General features: G+C 56.0%; 1 protein-coding gene across 1 annotated transcript in view; it reads right to left on the bottom strand.

Annotated features, from left to right (window-relative positions):
- Positions 1–22,073, bottom strand: part of KIF14 (kinesin family member 14) — a 245,239-nt gene that overhangs the window by 2,616 nt on the left and 220,550 nt on the right. The window contains exons 26-30 of the mRNA XM_075617062.1: positions 16,505–16,663; positions 14,028–14,186; positions 12,353–12,475; positions 3,697–3,771; positions 542–665 (exon numbers count right to left, since the gene is read on the bottom strand). Coding sequence (XP_075473177.1) covers positions 542–665; positions 3,697–3,771; positions 12,353–12,475; positions 14,028–14,186; positions 16,505–16,663 — 640 coding nt within the window. The remainder of the gene's footprint in view (positions 1–541; positions 666–3,696; positions 3,772–12,352; positions 12,476–14,027; positions 14,187–16,504; positions 16,664–22,073) is intronic.

Genomic DNA, 22,073 nt, shown 5'->3' on the forward strand with positions numbered 1-22,073 from the left:
TGTAAAACTTGGGGAGACATGCTAAGGGGTCAGTCCCTCCTAGGGGCAAACTGTCCTAATGGCAGTGACATGGTTAAGGGGTCAGTCCCTCCTAGGGGCAAAGTGTACTAACGGCAGTGACATGTTAAGGGGTCAGTCCCTCCTAGGGGCAAAGTGTACTAATGGCAGGGACATGGTTAAGGGGTCAGTCCCTCCTAGGGGCAAAGTGTACTAATGGCAGTGACATGGTTAAGGGGTCAGTCCCTCCTAGGGGCAAAGTGTACTAATGGCAGTGACATGGTTAAGGGGTCAGTCCCTCCTAGGGGCAAAGTGTACTAATGGCAGTGACATGGTTAAGGGGTCAGTCCCTCCTAGGGGCAAAGTGTACTAATGGCAGTGACATGGTGAAGGGATCAGTTTATCCTGAAGTTTTAGAGCTGACAAGTAAATGTTCAGACTAATTGGGTTAAGTGGTTCTTGCCCCATCAGAGGGTATGTTCCTATTGCCTTGCGTGGGAGTGTGGTGATGGGATATTTCTGCCCCACTAGAATATCCCGTTACCTTTGAGCGCAGAAAGCACATTTTGCCTCAGCTGCCCCAGCCCCCTGATCAGCGCCCGCAGTTCTGCCGCCAGCTGGCTGCCTGTGGTGATGTCGGACTCTTTAAACAGTGAGTTCAAGTCCAGCTGGGGACAGAGTAACAATAAGTAACAAGTAACACGGAGGGGCAGACAGAGCGCGGCGCGTCCCTGTTACTGCCAGGCAGCGAGGGGGAAACACACGGCTATCTCTCACGCTTCGCAGCACGGGATCGGAGATAACGTGCAGCGGTAACAGGCACTCCGTGTCATACACCAGGGAGGGTGTTTAGGAGAAGGGTAAGAGAGGTGCGCTCTGAACATGCCACGGACAAGGGGTCAATGGAACCAAATAATATATATATGTATTAAGACACAAACGTGTGTACACATACACGCACACACAGACACTCGCACACACAGACACTCGCACACACAGACACTCGCACACACAGACACTCGCACACACAGACACTCGCACACACAGACACTCGCACACACAGACACTCGCACACACAGACACTCGCACACACAGACACTCGCACACACAGACACTCGCACACACAGACACTCGCACACACACAGACACTCCCACACACAGACACTCGCACACACAGACACTCGCACACACACAGACACTCCCACACACAGACACTCCCACACACAGACACTCGCACACACACAGACACTCCCACACACAGACACTCGCACACACAGACACTCGCACACACACAGACACTCCCACACACAGACACTCCCACACACAGACACTCGCACACACAGACACTCGCACACACAGACACTCGCACACACACAGACACTCCCACACACAGACACTCCCACACACAGACACTCCCACACACAGACACTCCCACACACAGACACTCGCACACACAGACACTCGCACACACACAGACACTCCCACACACACACTCGCACACACACAGACACTCCCACACACAGACACTCCCACACACAGACACTCGCACACACAGACACTCGCACACACACAGACACTCCCACACACAGACACTCGCACACACACAGACACTCCCACACACAGACACTCGCACACACAGACACTCGCACACACAGACACTCGCACACACAGACACTCGCACACACAGACACTCCCACACACACAGACACTCCCACACACAGACACTCGCACACACAGACACTCGCACACACAGACACTCCCACACACACAGACACTCCCACACACAGACACTCCCACACACACAGACACTCCCACACACACAGACACTCCCACACACACAGACACTCCCACACACAGACACTCCCACACACACAGACACTCCCACACACACAGACACTCCCACACACACAGACACTCCCACACACACAGACACTCCCACACACACAGACACTCCCACACACAGACACTCCCACACACTCTTGGTGAGCTCAAAACCCGGTCCCACACAGACATATTTAATAGTGCCAACCGCAGTGCCACTGAGAAAGGGACCTCAAATATATAGCAGTAACGAGCACCAATGCGCAGACAACGTGACCTATTATTTCCGTCATCTCTTCCCATAATTATGGATCACTCAGTTCAAGCTTGTGGCCAAAACATGTTAAGCTGCCGCACGTCAAGGTAACCCTATCACAAGATGCCTGCACTGCCAATGTTATACTCATGGGAAGAAATATCTCAATGATTACTACAGTTACCTGCAGTCTAAGACTCCAGGCTGCGGCTCTATCGCAGTGACAAGTCAGCGCTGGCGCTACGCTGTCACGCACCGCGCTGCAGGGACGTCTCACACAAACACATCAATAAACTTCAATCATTTGTCACATTGGATATTGTATTCTATGCCTTTATTTATAGAGAGACAATATATACATGTAAACACACACAGACAGACACACAGACAGACACAGACACACACAGACAGACAGACACACACAGACAGACACACACAGACAGACAGACACACACAGACAGACAGACACACACACACACACACAGACACACACTCCAAGTAGAATTAATTTTCACTTTTAAATTCATGAATCCAATAAAAATAATACAGCCGCACTTTGAATGGAAAGACTATTTGAAATATTGAGTTACCTGTTTATAACGTAGTTCTGCCCTGACAAAGCCAGGCGAAACGTACGTCGGCATACGACGTCATCACGTCCAAGTGGCGGAACTAGTGCTCGTGATCGGAGCACCTCCGCTCCCAACAGCTCTCTATGTGGAGCTAGTTATATGCACTATGCAGGATAATGACTTTAACTATATTAATATTTACTGGTCCTACTGGCTGACTAGGCAGGGACCCTGCAGCAGCCTGATGGTGCACTGCTATTAAGTGTGAGTAGCAGGGGCTTATTGCACGATCTGCTGCATTTTGTAGCGTCCACCGTTCCGGACGCCATGTTTACACAGGCACTACTACTTGTGCACTGTGATACCAGCTTCTGATCCTACCTTCCTGCTCCCACTAAGAGTCCTCTCATCCTGGGCTGTGTGTGGTTGGGCCAGCACCAGACCCTATGTGCGCACAGCAGACATTACAGATCACACTAGCAGTCTGACTATTAAGTCTATCCTATCAAGACTAGCTGTTTGTGTCACTTAAGTCTGTATGAGCTGATACTTTGTGCATTAATATTTGACTATTGGTCACATTGGGACTGTGGTCTAGTCGCACCTAGACTGAACCACACTCCAGACCATTTAAGTACACACCTATGGCACATTAAGTCCACCACCACAGGTCAACCACTCCCCTTGGGAGGGAGCCACTATAACTATATAAGTACTCCCCGTGGCGTGACGGATCGCAGGTTTTTGCAGAAGGAAATTAGACACTAGCTAATAATATTTTAGCCGATATACTTACCTGTACCATCCTTCTTACCAAGGACAGGTATTTGGCTATCACATAGTGCATCCGATCAGTTTTAACATTCGCTGTCACATTGGCTCCCACTGAGTCACCATCCTGACCTTACAGCGTTCTCCTTTTATTTGAGTAATCACTCGTATTAAAGTGTTTGAATCATTTCATCCAGCATACACTTATTTTCATTTGTACCTCTGACCTACTAGTGCACGAGTGCTCTCCTTGGGGTTCTGTCTCTTTTTGTTCATTACCTGTTTACAACGTATCAGGCTGTTTTGTAGAAAGGCAGCAAAGGTGACAGCGTTCTTCCTGATTCCTACAGGGACCTAGAGAGATGGGATAAGACCAAAATGTACTAATTGCAGTGACATGTTTAAGGGATCAGTCCCTCCTAGGGCCAAAGTGTACTAATGGCAGTGACATGGTTAAGGGGTCAGTCCCTCCTTGGGGCAAAGTGTACTAATGGCAGTGACATGGTTAAGGGGTCAGTCCCTCCTAGGGGCAAAGTGTACTAATGGCAGTGACATGGTTAAGGGGTCAGTCCCTCCTTGGGGCAAAGTGTACTAATGGCAGTGACATGGTTAAGGGGTCAGTCCCTCCTAGGGGCAAAGTGTACTAATGGCAGTGACATGGTTAAGGGGTCAGTCCCTCCTTGGGGCAAAGTGTACTAATGGCAGTGACATGGTTAAGGGGCCAGACCCTCCTAGGGGCAAAGTGTACTAATGGCAGTGACATGGTTAAGGGGCCAGACCCTCCTAGGGGCAAAGTGTACTAATGGCAGTGACATGGTTAAGGGATCAGTCCCTCCTAGGGGCAAAGTGTACTAATGGCAGTGACATGGTTAAGGGGTCAGTCCCTCCTAGGGCCAAAGTGTACTAATGGCAGTAACATGGTTAAGGGGTCAGTCCCTCCTAGAGGCAAAGTGTACTAATGGCAGTGACATGGTTAAGGGGTCAGTCCCTCCTTGGGGCAAAGTGTACTAATGGCAGTAACATGGTTAAGGGGTCAGTCCCTCCTAGGGGCAAAGTGTACTAATGGCAGTGACATGGTTAAGGGGTCAGTCCCTCCTTGGGGCAAAGTGTACTAATGGCAGTGACATGGTTAAGGGGTCAGTCCCTCCTAGAGGCAAAGTGTACTAATGGCAGTGACATGGTTAAGGGGTCAGTCCCTCCTTGGGGCAAAGTGTACTAATGGCAGTAACATGGTTAAGGGGTCAGTCCCTCCTAGGGGCAAAGTGTACTAATGGCAGTGACATGGTTAAGGGGTCAGTCCCTCCTTGGGGCAAAGTGTACTAATGGCAGTGACATGGTTAAGGGATCAGTCCCTCCTAGGGCCAAAGTGTACTAATGGCAGTGACATGGTTAAGGGGTCAGTCCCTCCTTGGGGCAAAGTGTACTAATGGCAGTGACATGGTTAAGGGGTCAGTCCCTCCTAGGGGCAAAGTGTACTAATGGCAGTGACATGGTTAAGGGGTCAGTCCCTCCTTGGGGCAAAGTGTACTAATGGCAGTGACATGGTTAAGGGGTCAGTCCCTCCTAGGGGCAAAGTGTACTAATGGCAGTGACATGGTTAAGGGGTCAGTCCCTCCTTGGGGCAAAGTGTACTAATGGCAGTGACATGGTTAAGGGGCCAGACCCTCCTAGGGGCAAAGTGTACTAATGGCAGTGACATGGTTAAGGGGCCAGACCCTCCTAGGGGCAAAGTGTACTAATGGCAGTGACATGGTTAAGGGATCAGTCCCTCCTAGGGGCAAAGTGTACTAATGGCAGTGACATGGTTAAGGGGTCAGTCCCTCCTAGGGCCAAAGTGTACTAATGGCAGTAACATGGTTAAGGGGTCAGTCCCTCCTAGAGGCAAAGTGTACTAATGGCAGTGACATGGTTAAGGGGTCAGTCCCTCCTTGGGGCAAAGTGTACTAATGGCAGTAACATGGTTAAGGGGTCAGTCCCTCCTAGGGGCAAAGTGTACTAATGGCAGTGACATGGTTAAGGGGTCAGTCCCTCCTTGGGGCAAAGTGTACTAATGGCAGTGACATGGTTAAGGGGTCAGTCCCTCCTAGAGGCAAAGTGTACTAATGGCAGTGACATGGTTAAGGGGTCAGTCCCTCCTTGGGGCAAAGTGTACTAATGGCAGTAACATGGTTAAGGGGTCAGTCCCTCCTAGGGGCAAAGTGTACTAATGGCAGTGACATGGTTAAGGGGTCAGTCCCTCCTTGGGGCAAAGTGTACTAATGGCAGTGACATGGTTAAGGGGTCAGTCCCTCCTAGGGGCAAAGTGTACTAATGGCAGTGACATGGTTAAGGGGTCAGTCCCTCCTTGGGGCAAAGTGTACTAATGGCAGTGACATGGTTAAGGGGTCAGTCCCTCCTAGGGGCAAAGTGTACTAATGGCAGTGACATGGTTAAGGGGTCAGTCCCTCCTTGGGGCAAAGTGTACTAATGGCAGTGACATGGTTAAGGGGCCAGACCCTCCTAGGGGCAAAGTGTACTAATGGCAGTGACATGGTTAAGGGGCCAGACCCTCCTAGGGGCAAAGTGTACTAATGGCAGTGACATGGTTAAGGGATCAGTCCCTCCTAGGGCCAAAGTGTACTAATGGCAGTGACATGGTTAAGGGGTCAGTCCCTCCTAGGGCCAAAGTGTACTAATGGCAGTAACATGGTTAAGGGGTCAGTCCCTCCTAGAGGCAAAGTGTACTAATGGCAGTGACATGGTTAAGGGGTCAGTCCCTCCATGGGGCAAAGTGTACTAATGGCAGTAACATGGTTAAGGGGTCAGTCCCTCCTAGGGGCAAAGTGTACTAATGGCAGTGACATGGTTAAGGGGTCAGTCCCTCCTTGGGGCAAAGTGTACTAATGGCAGTGACATGGTTAAGGGGTCAGTCCCTCCTAGAGGCAAAGTGTACTAATGGCAGTGACATGGTTAAGGGGTCAGTCCCTCCTTGGGGCAAAGTGTACTAATGGCAGTGACATGGTTAAGGGGTCAGTCCCTCCTAGGGGCAAAGTGTACTAATGGCAGTGACATGGTTAAGGGGCCAGTCCCTCCTAGGGGCAAAGTGTACTAATGGCAGTGACATGGTTAAGGGGTCAGTCCCTCCTAGGAGCAAAGTGTACTAATGGCAGTGACAGGGTTAAGGGGTCAGTCCCTCCTAGGAGCAAAGTGTACTAATGGCAGTGACAGGGTTAAGGGGTCAGTCCCTCCTAGGAGCAAAGTGTACTAATGGCAGTGACAGGGTTAAGGGGTCAGTCCCTCCTAGGAGCAAAGTGTACTAATGGCAGTGACAGGGTTAAGGGGTCAGTCCCTCCTAGGAGCAAAGTGTACCAATGGCAGTGACAGGGTTAAGGGGTCAGTCCCTCCTAGGAGCAAAGTGTACTAATGGCAGTGACATGATTAAGGGGTCAGTCCCTCCTAGGGGCAAAGTGTACTAATGGCAGTGACAGGGTTAAGGGGTCAGTCCCTCCTAGGAGCAAAGTGTACTAATGGCAGTGACATGGTTAAGGGGTCAGTCCCTCCTAGGAGCAAAGTGTACTAATGGCAGTGACATGGTTAAGGGGTCAGTCCCTCCTAGGGGCAAAGTGTACTAGTGACAGGGTTAAGGGGTCAGTCCCTCCTAGGAGCAAAGTGTACTAATGGCAGTGACATGGTTAAGGGGTCAGTCCCTCCTAGGGGCAAAGTGTACTAATGGCAGTGACATGGTTAAGGGGTCAGTCCCTCCTAGGAGCAAAGTGTACTTAACTCACAGAATGTACAAAACATCTCTTTAGTCAGACACATATTACAGACGTTGGGTTCGGATATACGGTTCTCCTGTCTTGATACCTGTTTAACCTGGTTCTTTTCTCCCTCTGTTTACATGATCTATGACCTTGTGCAATTTGCTGCAAGAGACTCCAGGACGTGTGTGCGAAAGCCTGATATATTTGGTGTTTTTCACTCTGTGGTTGGGAGTCAGTAAAGGGTTCCCATTTTGTAAAGAAAGTCTCCGTTTTTGGTTCCTTATTGGTCTCCGTTTCCATGGTATCTAAGGTCATTAGCTGAGTGAGACATGTTTTAACCCTTTCCATGTTTGGAGGGTCATTCTTCCCCCTTTGCCCCATTATAGACTTTCTAGCTGCCAGGAGTATAATGTCAGCAATCCTTGGGATTCCTGAGTCCCCATTAACTTCTTTACACCCCTCCATGTTCCCAAATAAAACCGATAGAGGTTCCTTCACAGTTACCACTTTTGCCGTGTATATATATTAGAACCGGGTCCCAAAAATCAGATATACATGGGCGTTCCCACAGACCGTGTTTTAGATCCGCTTTAATAAGCAGACATTTCGGGCATTTATTTTGATACTTTTCTATCTGTTTATATTGGATATCAAACGCATAATATGCTCTCTGTAGTAATTTAAATTGTAATTCCCTCCAGATCTCTGATATAATTATTTTCCTGGTTCTACCCAATGCTACCAGCAAAGAGTCAACCCCCGTTATTTCCGGGAAGTCCTTGTTCCACTTGGCTGCCACTTTTTGCAATTGCTTGCCATGGTCTTTATCTCGGATCCAATCATATAATTCAGAGATGGAATATGTAATATTATTTTCAGTCCTAAAGTAGTTGTTTTCTAATATCTCTTTCTTATAGTTCTCTAGGCTCTTACAGTAATGTCTGATCTGCATGTAGGGGAAGTAGTGAGATTGTGGGAATTCCTTCTTAACTCCGAGCTCTTCAAATGACATAAAGTGTTCCCGTTCTGTATCTACCAGCTGCCCTATATTTTTTATTCCCTTGGTTTCCCACGTCTTAAACATATTTTGAGATCGACCTGGTTCAAATTTCATGTTACCTTGTATAGGCAGTAATTTGGATATTTTGTAGGACATCCCACACTTTTTTCTCCGTGTCTTCCACGTGGCCCATGTATCTTTTATCAGTGGATTCCCTCTAATTACTAAAGGTATATTTTCCCGAGTCGTGTGTAGGATCTCTTTCAGCGTCATTGGGAGCACCATTTGTTCCTCAAGTTTCGTACAGGAATATATTTCTTTGTCCATTAGCCAGTCTCCCGTATGCCTGGCTATGCCACATTGTATTTTCCAATGTCAGGTACACTCACTCCACCAAGTTCCTTTGGGAGAAATAGTTTTGACTTTGCAATTCTGTTTCTGCCTTTGTTCCATATAAACTTATTTATTGCCCTATTAATCCATTGTATGTCTGCATGGCGAACCAGGATAGGCAGCTTCTGCAATGGGTATATAATCCTAGCGAAGCTGATCATCTTAACGAGTTGTCATCTACCCGCTAAGTTCAATGGGAGGCCTCGCCAGCTTTCCAGCTCTTTAATCACTTTGGTTAGGATTGATTTAAAATTGTTTGCATACAATTTTTCTAGGTCGGGGTCTATATTAAACCCCAAGTATTTGATTGGCTGTCTTGTCTTTTTAAAAGGAGCTCTTCCTCCCACCTAACAGTATTGTTGCGAGACAGAGCTAGAATCTCAGTTTTGGAAGCATTACCTATAAACCCCTATACATTTTCCATAATCTTTAAGTGTCTCATATATTTTTTTATCCGCTGTTTCCGGATTAGAGACAAACATCAGAAAGTCATCTGCAAAATGTATTTATTTTTATTTTTTAAAACAATGTATTTTTACGTGGGGGGTTAGCAGGGGGTCTCTGGAGTTAAACCGCATATCAACTCCGGGGCACCTCTAAGGAGGTCTGTATCTCTGGAAGCAGAGGTTCCCCGGAGCTGAAATTAACGCTGTCCTTCCCTGGAGACCTCCTGCTTCAATCTATATATAAAAGAGTGAAAAAATGTTTGTCTGTCTGCACCCTCACCTCATTGGCCTGCGGGTGGCCTGACATCACGGCCACGCCTACAGAGGGCGTGACAGTCACACCACCCTTAGCATGTCCCCTCCCCAGTCCAGTAGGGTGAGAATAGGCGAGGTAAGGGGGGGGGGGGAGGGGGCTTTGTGTTTAGCGAAGAGAAGAGGGCTGCAGAGTGAGAGGTGGCAAGCTGATTGGAGGAAGGAACTCATCCCACACTAATACATGCATGTACAGTACACACACACAATAATAATACTTGCACATACCCCACACACATCCACACTAATACACACACACACACACACACACACACACACACACACACACACACACACACACACACACATATATGCACCCCCCCCACCCACACACACTACACATCACACATCCACACACATCCCACACCAATACATACACACACATCCCACACCAATACATGCACACACCCCACATACATCCACACTAATACATGCACCCCACACACATCCACACTAATACATACACACACATCCCACACCCATCCACACACATCCCACACCCATCCACACTAATACATACACACACACACACTAATACATACACACCCACACACACAAATAATACATACACACACATCCACACTAATACATGCACAACCCCACACACATCCACACTAATACATGCACACACTCACACATCCACACTAATACATGCACACACGCACACATCCACACTAATAGATACACACAAATACATACACACACCCCACACACATCTACACTAATACATGCACACACGCACACATCAACACTAATACATACACCCCACACAAATACATGCACACACCCCACACACATCCACACTAATACATGCACACACGCACACATCCACACTAATACATACACCCCACACACATCCACACAAATACATGCACACACCCCACACATCCACACAAATACATGCACACACCCCACACATCCACACTAATACATGCACACACTAACACATACACCCCACACACATCCACACAAATACATGCACACACCCCACACACATCCACACTAATACATGCACACACGCACACATCCACACACGCACACATCCACACTAATACATGCATACACGCACACATCCACACTAATGCATGCACACACGCACACACGCACACTAATACATGCACACACGCACACATCCACACTAATACATGCACACACGCACACATCCACACTAATACATGCACACACGCACACATCCACACTAATACATGCACACACGCACACATCCACACTAATACATGCACACACGCACACATCCACACTAATACATGCACACACGCACACATCCACACTAATACATACACCCCGCACACATCCACACTAATACATACACCCCACACACATCCACACTAATACATGCACACACGCACACATCCACACTAATACATGCACACACGCACACATCCACACTAATACATGCACACACCACACATATCCTCACAAATACATACACACACCCCACACACACACATACAACCCCACACACACACATCCACACAGGGGTAGCGGAGAGAGAGGGGGAGCAGAGAAAGAGACAGGGGGAGCGGGAAAATTAAATCCCGGGCAACGCCGGGTAGATCAGCTATTTCTATATAAAAGAAAATAGGGGGGCAACGTACTTGAATATGGAGTACAATTTTGGGCGCCACTCCATAGAAAATACATTATGGAACTAGAGAGAGTGCAGAGAACAGCCACCAAATGAATAAAGGGGATGGACATTCTAACTTACAGTATGAGGAGAGGCTAGCTAAATTAGATTTATTTACATTAGAAAAGAGGCGTCTAAGAGGGGATATGATAACTATATACAAATATATTCAGGGACAATACAAGGAGCTTTCAAAAGAACTATCCATCCCACGGGCAGTACAATGGACTCGGGGCCATCCCTTAAGGTTGGAGGAAAGGAAATTTCACCAGCAACAAAGGAAAGGATTCTTTACAGTAAGGGCAGTTACAGTGTGGGATTCATTACCCATGGAGACTGTGATGGCAGATACAATAGATATGTTCAAAAAAAGGTTGGACATCTTTTTAGATGGGAAAGGTATACAGGGATATACCAAATAAGTATACATGGGAAGGATGTGGATCCAGAGAGTAATCTGATTGCAAATTCTTGGAGTCAGGAAGGAATGTATTTTCCCTTATGAGATATCATTGGATGATATGACTCTGGGGTTTAGTGTTTGCTTTCCTCTGGGTCAATATACTGTAAGTACGGATACAGGATAAAGTATCTGTCTACATTTAGCATGGGTTGTACGTCTTTTTTCAACCTCATCTACTATGCAAGTGTGTGACTGCTGCTTTAATAGTGGTTTTTAGTTTGAAAAAATTCCCCTTAGGCGCCGATGACAGAAATGAGCTGGTCAGCTCTGCCAGGCACAAGATGAGGAGCCCTGGTGTCTGTAACTCTTCCGGGATCAGGGAAGCTGGCTGCTCCGATCCCTTCTCCACCCCGTAGAATCCCCTTCACTAGTTTCAGAAGCCGCGTGTGGATATGATGTGTAATTGGTGTGACTCAGGCAGACGTCGTCACGTGACTCAGGCGGCAATACGGGTTTCAGTACATTGGATTCATCCTTTTTTATTCCAGGATAGAAGCAGAGGGTCACTGGACCTGAACCCCAATAATTGCAGCTCCAGAACCCCCTGCTTCCCGAGGGATACAGACATCCGTAGGGGGTGCCGGTATCGCTTTTCGGTTTAAATGTTCCAGTCACGCGGGCCAATAGGAAACTGCACCGGAGGACGTCACGGCTTCCTATTGGCCCACAGGACATTTAAACGCTGCCATTATGTTAGGCACACCGTTCCTCTGCCTGCAGCGGTACCGGCACCCCCTAATAGAGGTAAGTATCTCTGGAAGCAGGGGGTCCCCGTGGCTGAATTTAATGAACTTCTGCTCTGAAGACCCCCTACTTCCCATAAACATAAATAAATAAAAAAGATTGAGTAGGGGGACGGCGCATTTCACTTGCAATATATCCGGAACCCCTGGGGTTCTCTAAGCCCCCGTAGGAACGCTGGGAGGTTACCTCATTGTGAGCGCTGAAATTTAGGAAATCTTTCTGCATTTCCTCTGACGTCTTCATCCCAGAGTCGAGGAGACTTTCCAGCCCCATCCGTGCGCCGTCACAAAGCGTGCGGGAGAAGGAACTCTGCAAGAGAAACGCGCGGGAGCTCAGACTGCGAGCAAAGTGTACTAATGGCAGTGACATGGTTAAGGGGTCAGTCCCTCCTAGGGGCAAAGTGTACTAACGGCAGTGACATGGTTAAGGGGTCAGTCCCTCCTAGGAGCAAAGTGTACTAATGGCAGTGACATGGTTAAGGTGACAGTCCCTCCTAGGGGCAAAGTGTACTAATGGCAGTGACATGGTAAAGGGGTCAGTCCCTCCTAGGGGCAAAGTGTAGTAATGGCAGTGACATGGTAAAGGGGTCAGTCCCTCCTAGGGACAAAGTGTACTAATGACAGTGACATCGTTAAGGAGTCAGTCTCTCCTAGGGGCAATGTGTACTAATGGCAGTGACATGGTTAAGGGATCAGTCCCTCCTAGGGGCAAAGTGTACTAATGGCAGTGACATGGTTAAGGGGTCAGTCCCTCCTAGGGGCAAAGTGTACTAATGGCAGTGACATGGTTAAGGGGTCAGTCCCTCCTAGGGGCAAAGTGTACTAATGGCAGTGACATGGTTAAGGGGTCAGTCCCTCCTAGGGGCAAAGTGTACTAATGGCAGTGACATGGTTAAGGGGTCAGTCCCTCCTAGGGGCAAAGTGTACTAATGGCAGTGACATGTTTAAGGGGTCAGTCCCTCCTAGGGCCATAGTGTACTAATGGCAGTGACATGGTAAAGGGGTCAGTCCCTCCTAGGGACAAAGTGTACTAATGGCAGTGACATGGTTAAGGGGTCAGTCCCTCCTAGGGGCAAAGTGTACTAATGGCAGTGACATTGTTAAGGGGTCAGTCCCTCCTAGGGGCAAAGTGTACTAATGACAGTGACATGGTTAAGGGGTCGGTCCCTCCTAGGGGCAAAGTGTACTAATGGCAGTGACATGGTTAAGGGGTCAGTCCCTCCTAGGGGCAAAGTGTACTAATGGCAGTGACATGGTTAAGGGGTCAGTCCCTCCTAGGGGCAAAGTGTACTAATGGCAGTGACATGGTTAAGGGGTCAGTCCCTCCTAGGGGCAAAGTGTACTAATGGCAGTGACATGTTTAAGGGGTCAGTCCCTCCTAGGGCCATAGTGTACTAATGGCAGTGACATGGTAAAGGGGTCAGTCCCTCCTAGGGACAAAGTGTACTAATGGCAGTGACATGGTTAAGGGGTCAGTCCCTCCTAGGGGCAAAGTGTACTAATGGCAGTGACATTGTTAAGGGGTCAGTCCCTCCTAGGGGCAAAGTGTACTAATGACAGTGACATGGTTAAGGGGTCGGTCCCTCCTAGGGGCAAAGTGTACTAATGGCAGTGACATGGTTAAGGGGTCAGTCCCTCCTAGGGCCATAGTGTACTAATGGCAGTGACATGGTAAAGGGGTCAGAGTCCCTCCTAGGGGCAAAGTGTAGTAAAGGCAGTGACATGGTTAAGGGGTCAGTTCCTGCGGCAGTGCCGGTTCCCATGATGTGGAGGTTACACCACGGCGCACTCACAAGGTTAATTCCCGGTAAGTATAATGCGGCGCTCTGGGTTAGATTTACGCCGGGGAATGGGGTCGGTACCTGGAGGCTGTGTCCATCCTTTGAGTCCTGCCGAGGACGGTGTAAACCGATCCCGGTCACGGCAGCCAGATGCCCGATAGTCTGCACGGCCTGTGCTGCCGCCTGACCGGCCTGTCCTTTCGCCTCTGTAACCATGGAGGGAATATCGGAGCAGCAGCCCTGGGAGAGCGGAGATCGCTGTAATTAAGGAACTAAAAAGGTGCAACGGAGGCGTATGGAGACATACAGGTGCGCAAGGACGGCGGTGCGCATGTGCGCATGGAGGCGACGCACATGGAGGCGACGCGCATGGAGGCAGCGCGCAGGTGCGCATGGAGGCGGCGCGCGGGTGCGCATGGAGGCGGCGTGCGGGTGCGCATGGAGGCGGCGTGCGGGTGGGCATGGAGGCGGCGTGCGGGTGGGCATGGAGGCGGCGTGCGGGTGGGCATGGAGGAGACGTGCGGGTGGGCATGGAGGCGGCGTGCGGGTGCGCATGGAGGCGGCGTGCAGGTGGGCATGGAGGCATCGTGCAGGTGCGCATGGAGGCGACGTGCAGGTGCGCATGGAGGCGACGTGCAGGTGGGCATGGAGGCGACGTGCAGGTGGGCATGGAGGCGGCGTGCAGGTGGGCATGGAGGCGGCGTGCAGGTGGGCATGGAGGCGGCGTGCAGGTGCGCATGGAGGCGGCGTGCAGGTGCGCATGGAGGCGGCGTGCAGGTGCGCATGGAGGCGGCGTGCAGGTGCGCATGGAGGCGGCGTGCAGGTGCGCATGGAGGCGGCGTGCAGGTGCGCATGGAGGCGGCGTGCAGGTGCGCATGGAGGCGGCGTGCAGGTGCGCATGGAGGCGGCGTGCAGGTGCGCATGGAGGCGGCGTGCAGGTGGGCATGGAGGAGACGTGCGGGTGCGCATGGAGGCGGTGTGCAGGTGCGCATGGAGGCGACGTGCAGGTGGGCATGGAGGCGGCGTGCAGGTGGGCATGGAGGCGGCGTGCAGGTGGGCATGGAGGCGGCGTGCAGGTGGGCATGGAGGAGACGTGCGGGTGGGCATGGAGGCGACGCGCATGGAGGCAGCGCGCAGGTGGCGCGCAGGTGCGCATGGAGGCGGCGTGCAGGTGGGCATGGAGGCGACGTGCAGGTGGGCATGGAGGCGGCGTGCAGGTGCGCATGGAGGCGGCGCGCGGGTGCGCATGGAGGCGGCGTGCGGGTGCGCATGGAGGCGGCGTGCGGGTGCGCATGGAGGCGGCGTGCGGGTGCGCATGGAGGCGGCGTGCGGGTGCGCATGGAGGCGGCGTGCGGGTGCGCATGGAGGCGGTGTGCAGGTGCGCATGGTCAGTCCCTGCTAGGGGCAAAGTGTACTAACGGCAGTGACATGGTTAAGGGGTCAGTCCCTCCTAGGAGCAAAGTGTACTAATGGCAGTGACATGGTTAAGGGGTCAGTCCCTCCTAGGGCCAAAGTGTACTAATGGCAGTGACATGGTTAAGGGGTCAGTCCCTCCTAGGGGCAAAGTGTACTAATGGCAGTGACATGGTTAAGGTGACAGTCCCTCCTAGGGGCAAAGTGTACTAATGGCAGTGACATGGTAAAGGGGTCAGTCCCTCCTAGGGGCAAAGTGTAGTAATGGCAGTGACATGGTAAAGGGGTCAGTCCCTCCTAGGGACAAAGTGTACTAATGACAGTGACATCGTTAAGGAGTCAGTCTCTCCTAGGGGCAATGTGTACTAATGGCAGTGACATGGTTAAGGGATCAGTCCCTCCTAGGGGCAAAGTGTACTAATGGCAGTGACATGGTTAAGGGGTCAGTCCCTCCTAGGGGCAAAGTGTACTAATGGCAGTGACATGGTTAAGGGGTCAGTCCCTCCTAGGGGCAAAGTGTACTAATGGCAGTGACATGGTTAAGGGGTCAGTCCCTCCTAGGGGCAAAGTGTACTAATGGCAGTGACATGGTTAAGGGGTCAGTCCCTCCTAGGGGCAAAGTGTACTAATGGCAGTGACATGTTTAAGGGGTCAGTCCCTCCTAGGGCCATAGTGTACTAATGGCAGTGACATGGTAAAGGGGTCAGTCCCTCCTAGGGACAAAGTGTACTAATGGCAGTGACATGGTTAAGGGGTCAGTCCCTCCTAGGGGCAAAGTGTACTAATGGCAGTGACATTGTTAAGGGGTCAGTCCCTCCTAGGGGCAAAGTGTACTAATGACAGTGACATGGTTAAGGGGTCGGTCCCTCCTAGGGGCAAAGTGTACTAATGGCAGTGACATGGTTAAGGGGTCAGTCCCTCCTAGGGCCATAGTGTACTAATGGCAGTGACATGGTAAAGGGGTCAGAGTCCCTCCTAGGGGCAAAGTGTAGTAAAGGCAGTGACATGGTTAAGGGGTCAGTTCCTGCGGCAGTGCCGGTTCCCATGATGTGGAGGTTACACCACGGCGCACTCACAAGGTTAATTCCCGGTAAGTATAATGCGGCGCTCTGGGTTAGATTTACGCCGGGGAATGGGGTCGGTACCTGGAGGCTGTGTCCATCCTTTGAGTCCTGCCGAGGACGGTGTAAACCGATCCCGGTCACGGCAGCCAGATGCCCGATAGTCTGCACGGCCTGTGCTGCCGCCTGACCGGCCTGTCCTTTCGCCTCTGTAACCATGGAGGGAATATCGGAGCAGCAGCCCTGGGAGAGCGGAGATCGCTGTAATTAAGGAACTAAAAAGGTGCAACGGAGGCGTATGGAGACATACAGGTGCGCAAGGACGGCGGCGCGCATGTGCGCATGGAGGCGACGCACATGGAGGCGACGCGCATGGAGGCAGCGCGCAGGTGCGCATGGAGGCGGCGCGCGGGTGCGCATGGAGGCGGCGTGCGGGTGCGCATGGAGGCGGCGTGCGGGTGGGCATGGAGGCGGCGTGCGGGTGGGCATGGAGGCGGCGTGCGGGTGGGCATGGAGGAGACGTGCGGGTGGGCATGGAGGCGGCGTGCGGGTGCGCATGGAGGCGGCGTGCAGGTGGGCATGGAGGCATCGTGCAGGTGGGCATGGAGGCGGCGTGCAGGTGGGCATGGAGGCGGCGTGCAGGTGCGCATGGAGGCGGCGTGCAGGTGCGCATGGAGGCGGCGTGCAGGTGCGCATGGAGGCGGCGTGCAGGTGCGCATGGAGGCGGCGTGCAGGTGCGCATGGAGGCGGCGCGCGGGTGCGCATGGAGGCGGCGTGCGGGTGCGCATGGAGGCGGCGTGCGGGTGGGCATGGAGGCGGCGTGCGGGTGGGCATGGAGGAGACGTGCGGGTGGGCATGGAGGCGGCGTGCGGGTGCACATGGAGGCGGCGTGCGGGTGCGCATGGAGGCGACGTGCAGGTGGGCATGGAGGCGGCGTGCGGGTGGGCATGGAGGAGACGTGCGGGTGCGCATGGAGGCGGCGTGCAGGTGCGCATGGAGGCGGTGTGCGGGTGCGCATGGAGGAGACGTGCAGGTGGGCATGGAGGCGGCGTGCGGGTGGGCATGGAGGAGACGTGCGGGTGCGCATGGAGGCGGCGTGCAGGTGGGCATGGAGGCGGCGTGCAGGTGGGCATGGAGGAGACGTACGGGTGGGCATGGAGGCGGCGCGCATGTGCGCATGGAGGCGACGCGCATGGAGGCTACGCGCATAAAGGCAGCGCGCAGGTGCGCATGGAGGCGGCGCGCGGGTGCGCATGGAGGCGGCGCGCGGGTGCGCATGGAGGCGGCGTGCGGGTGCGCATGGAGGCGGCGTGCGGGTGCGCATGGAGGCGACGTGCAGGTGGGCATGGAGGCGGCGTGCGGGTGGGCATGGAGGCGGCGTGCAGGTGCGCATGGAGGCGGCGTGCAGGTGCGCATGGAGGCGGTGTGCGGGTGCGCATGGAGGAGACGTGCAGGTGGGCATGGAGGCGGCGTGCGGGTGGGCATGGAGGAGACGTGCGGGTGCGCATGGAGGCGGCGTGCAGGTGCGCATGGAGGCGGTGTGCAGGTGGGCATGGAGGCGGCGTGCAGGTGGGCATGGAGGAGACGTACGGGTGGGCATGGAGGCGGCGCGCGTGTGCGCATGGAGGCGACGCGCATGGAGGCGACGCGCATGGAGGCAGCGCGCAGGTGCGCATGGAGGCGGCGCGCGGGTGCGCATGGAGGCGACGTGCGGGTGGGCATGGAGGAGACGTGCGGGTGGGCATGGAGGCGGCGTGCGGGTGGGCATGGAGGCGGCGTGCGGGTGGGCATGGAGGCGGCGTGCAGGTGCGCATGGAGGCGGCGTGCAGGTGCGCATGGAGGCGGCGTGCAGGTGCGCATGGAGGCGGCGTGCGGGTGCGCATGGAGGAGACGTGTGGGTGCGCATGGAGGCGGTGTGCTGGTGCGCATGGAGGAGACGTTTGGGTGCGCATGGAGGCGGCGTGCGGGTGCGCATGGAGGCGGCGTGCAGGTGCGCATGGAGGCGGCGTGCAGGTGCGCATGGAGGCGGTGTGCAGGTGCGCATGGAGGCGACGTGCAGGTGGGCATGGAGGCGGCGTGCAGGTGGGCATGGAGGCGACGTGCAGGTGGGCATGGAGGCGGCGTGCAGGTGCGCATGGAGGCGACGCGCATGGAGGCGACGCGCATGGAGGCAGCGCGCAGGTGCGCATGGAGGCGACGTGCAGGTGCGCATGGAGGCCGCGTGCAGGTGCGCATGGAGGCGGCGTGCAGGTGCGCATGGAGGCGACGTGCAGGTGGGCATGGAGGCGGCGTGCGGGTGGGCATGGAGGAGACGTGCGGGTGGGCATGGAGGCGGCGTGCGGGTGGGCATGGAGGAGACGTGCGGGTGGGCATGGAGGCATCGTGCAGGTGCGCATGGAGGCGACGCGCATGGAGGCGACGCGCATGGAGGCAGCGCGCAGGTGCGCATGGAGGCGGCGCGCAGGTGCGCATGGAGGCGGCGTGCAGGTGGGCATGGAGGCGGCGTGCAGGTGGGCATGGAGGCGACGTGCAGGTGGGCATGGAGGCGGCGTGCAGGTGCGCATGGAGGCGGCGCGCGGGTGCGCATGGAGGCGGCGTGCGGGTGCGCATGGAGGCGGCGTGCGGGTGCGCATGGAGGAGACGTGTGGGTGCGCATGGAGGCGGTGTGCTGGTGCGCATGGAGGAGACGTTTGGGTGCGCATGGAGGCGGCGTGCGGGTGCGCATGGAGGCGGCGTGCAGGTGCGCATGGAGGCGACGCGCATGGAGGCGACGCGCATGGAGGCAGCGCGCAGGTGCGCATGGAGGCGGCGCGCGGGTGCGCATGGAGGCGACGTGCGGGTGGGCATGGAGGAGACGTGCGGGTGGGCATGGAGGCGGCGTGCGGGTGGGCATGGAGGCGGCGTGCGGGTGGGCATGGAGGCGGCGTGCAGGTGCGCATGGAGGCGGCGTGCAGGTGCGCATGGAGGCGGCGTGCAGGTGCGCATGGAGGCGGCGTGCGGGTGCGCATGGAGGAGACGTGTGGGTGCGCATGGAGGCGGTGTGCTGGTGCGCATGGAGGAGACGTTTGGGTGCGCATGGAGGCGGCGTGCGGGTGCGCATGGAGGCGGCGTGCAGGTGCGCATGGAGGCGGCGTGCAGGTGCGCATGGAGGCGGTGTGCAGGTGCGCATGGAGGCGACGTGCAGGTGGGCATGGAGGCGGCGTGCAGGTGGGCATGGAGGCGACGTGCAGGTGGGCATGGAGGCGGCGTGCAGGTGCGCATGGAGGCGACGCGCATGGAGGCGACGCGCATGGAGGCAGCGCGCAGGTGCGCATGGAGGCGACGTGCAGGTGCGCATGGAGGCCGCGTGCAGGTGCGCATGGAGGCGGCGTGCAGGTGCGCATGGAGGCGACGTGCAGGTGGGCATGGAGGCGGCGTGCGGGTGGGCATGGAGGAGACGTGCGGGTGGGCATGGAGGCGGCGTGCGGGTGGGCATGGAGGAGACGTGCGGGTGGGCATGGAGGCATCGTGCAGGTGCGCATGGAGGCGACGCGCATGGAGGCGACGCGCATGGAGGCAGCGCGCAGGTGCGCATGGAGGCGGCGCGCAGGTGCGCATGGAGGCGGCGTGCAGGTGGGCATGGAGGCGGCGTGCAGGTGGGCATGGAGGCGACGTGCAGGTGGGCATGGAGGCGGCGTGCAGGTGCGCATGGAGGCGGCGCGCGGGTGCGCATGGAGGCGGCGTGCGGGTGCGCATGGAGGCAGCGTGCGGGTGCGCATGGAGGCGGCGTGCGGGTGCGCATGGAGGAGACGTGCGGGTGCGCATGGAAGCGGCGTGCAGGTGGCAATGGAGGCGGCGTGCAGGTGCGCATGGAGGCGGTGTGCGGGTGCGCATGGAGGAGACGTGCGGGTGCGCATGGAGGCGGCGTGCAGGTGCGCATGGAGGCGGCGCGCAGGTGCGCATGGAGGCGGCGCGCGGGTGCGCATGGAGGCGGCGTGCGGGTGCGCATGGAGGCGGCGTGCGGGTGCGCATGGAGGCGGCGTGCGGGTGCGCATGGAGGCGGCGTGCGGGTGCGCATGGAGGCGGCGTGCGGGTGCGCATGGAGGCGGCGTGCGGGTGCGCATGGAGGCGGAGTGCGGGTGCGCATAGAGGCGACGTGCAGGTGCGCATGGAGGAGACGTGCGGGTAGGCATGGAGGCGGCGTGCAGGTGGGCATGGAGGCGGCGTGCGCGGCGTGCGGGTGCGCATGGAGGCGGCGTGCAGGTGCGCATGGAGGCGGCGTGCAGGTGCGCATGGAGGCGGTGTGCGGGTGCGCATGGAGGAGACGTGCGGGTGCGCATGGAGGCGGTGTGCGGGTGCGCATGGAGGAGACGTGCGGGTGCGCATGGAGGCGGCGTGCGGGTGGGCATGGAGGCGGCGTGCAGGTGGGCATGGAGGAGACGTACGGGTGGGCATGGAGGCGGCGCGCATGTGCGCATGGAGGCGACGTGCAGGTGCGCATGGAGGCAGTGTGCGGGTGCGCATGGAGGATACGTGTGGGTGCGCATGGAGGCGGTGTACAGGTGCACATGGAGGCGGCGTGCAGGTGCGCATGGAGGCGACGTGCAGGTGCGCATGGAGGCGACGTGCAGGTGGGCATGGAGGCGGCGTGCGGGTGGGCATGGAGGAGACGTGCGGGTGGGCATGGAGGCGGCGTGCGGGTGGGCATGGAGGAGACGTGCGGGTGGGCATGGAGGCATCGTGCAGGTGCGCATGGAGGCGACGCGCATGGAGGCGACGCGCATGGAGGCGACGCGCATGGAGGCGACGCGCATGGAGGCAGCGCGCAGGTGCGCATGGAGGCGGCGCGCAGGTGCACATGGAGGCGGCGTGCGGGTGCGCATGGAGGCGGCGTGCGGGTGCGCATGGAGGCGACGTGCAGGTGGGCATGGAGGCGGCGTGCAGGTGGGCATGGAGGAGACGTGCGGGTGGGCATGGAGGCGGCGTGCAGGTGGGCATGGAGGCGGCGTGCAGGTGGGCATGGAGGCGGCGTGCAGGTGCGCATGGAGGCAGTGTGCGGGTGCGCATGGAGGCGGCGTGCAGGTGCGCATGGAGGCGGTGTGCGGGTGCGCATGGAGGCAGCGTGCGGGTGCGCATGGAGGCGGCGTGCGGGTGCGCATGGAGGAGATGTGCGGGTGCGCATGGAGGCGGCGTGCGGGTGCGCATGGAGGCGGCGTGCAGGTGCGCATGGAGGCGGTGTGCGGGTGCGCATGGAGGAGACGTGCGGGTGCGCATGGAGGCGGTGTGCGGGTGCGCATGGAGGAGACGTGCGGGTGCGCATGGAGGCGGCGTGCAGAAGGGCATGGAGGCGGCGTGCAGGTGCGCATGGAGGCGGCGTGCAGGTGCGCATGGAGGCGACGTGCAGGTGCGCATGGAGGCGATGTGCAGGTGGGCATGGAGGCGGCGTGCAGGTGGGCATGGAGGAGACGTACGGGTGGGCATGGAGGCGGCGCGCATGTGCGCATGGAGGCGACGTGCAGGTGCGCATGGAGGCAGTGTGCGGGTGCGCATGGAGGATACGTGTGGGTGCGCATGGAGGCGGTGTACAGGTGCGCATGGAGGCGGCGTGCAGGTGCGCATGGAGGCGACGTGCAGGTGCGCATGGAGGCGACGTGCAGGTGGGCATGGAGGCGGC

The sequence above is a fragment of the Ascaphus truei genome, chromosome 10 (genome assembly GCF_040206685.1).
Source record: "Ascaphus truei isolate aAscTru1 chromosome 10, aAscTru1.hap1, whole genome shotgun sequence".
Taxonomy (NCBI): domain Eukaryota; kingdom Metazoa; phylum Chordata; class Amphibia; order Anura; family Ascaphidae; genus Ascaphus; species Ascaphus truei.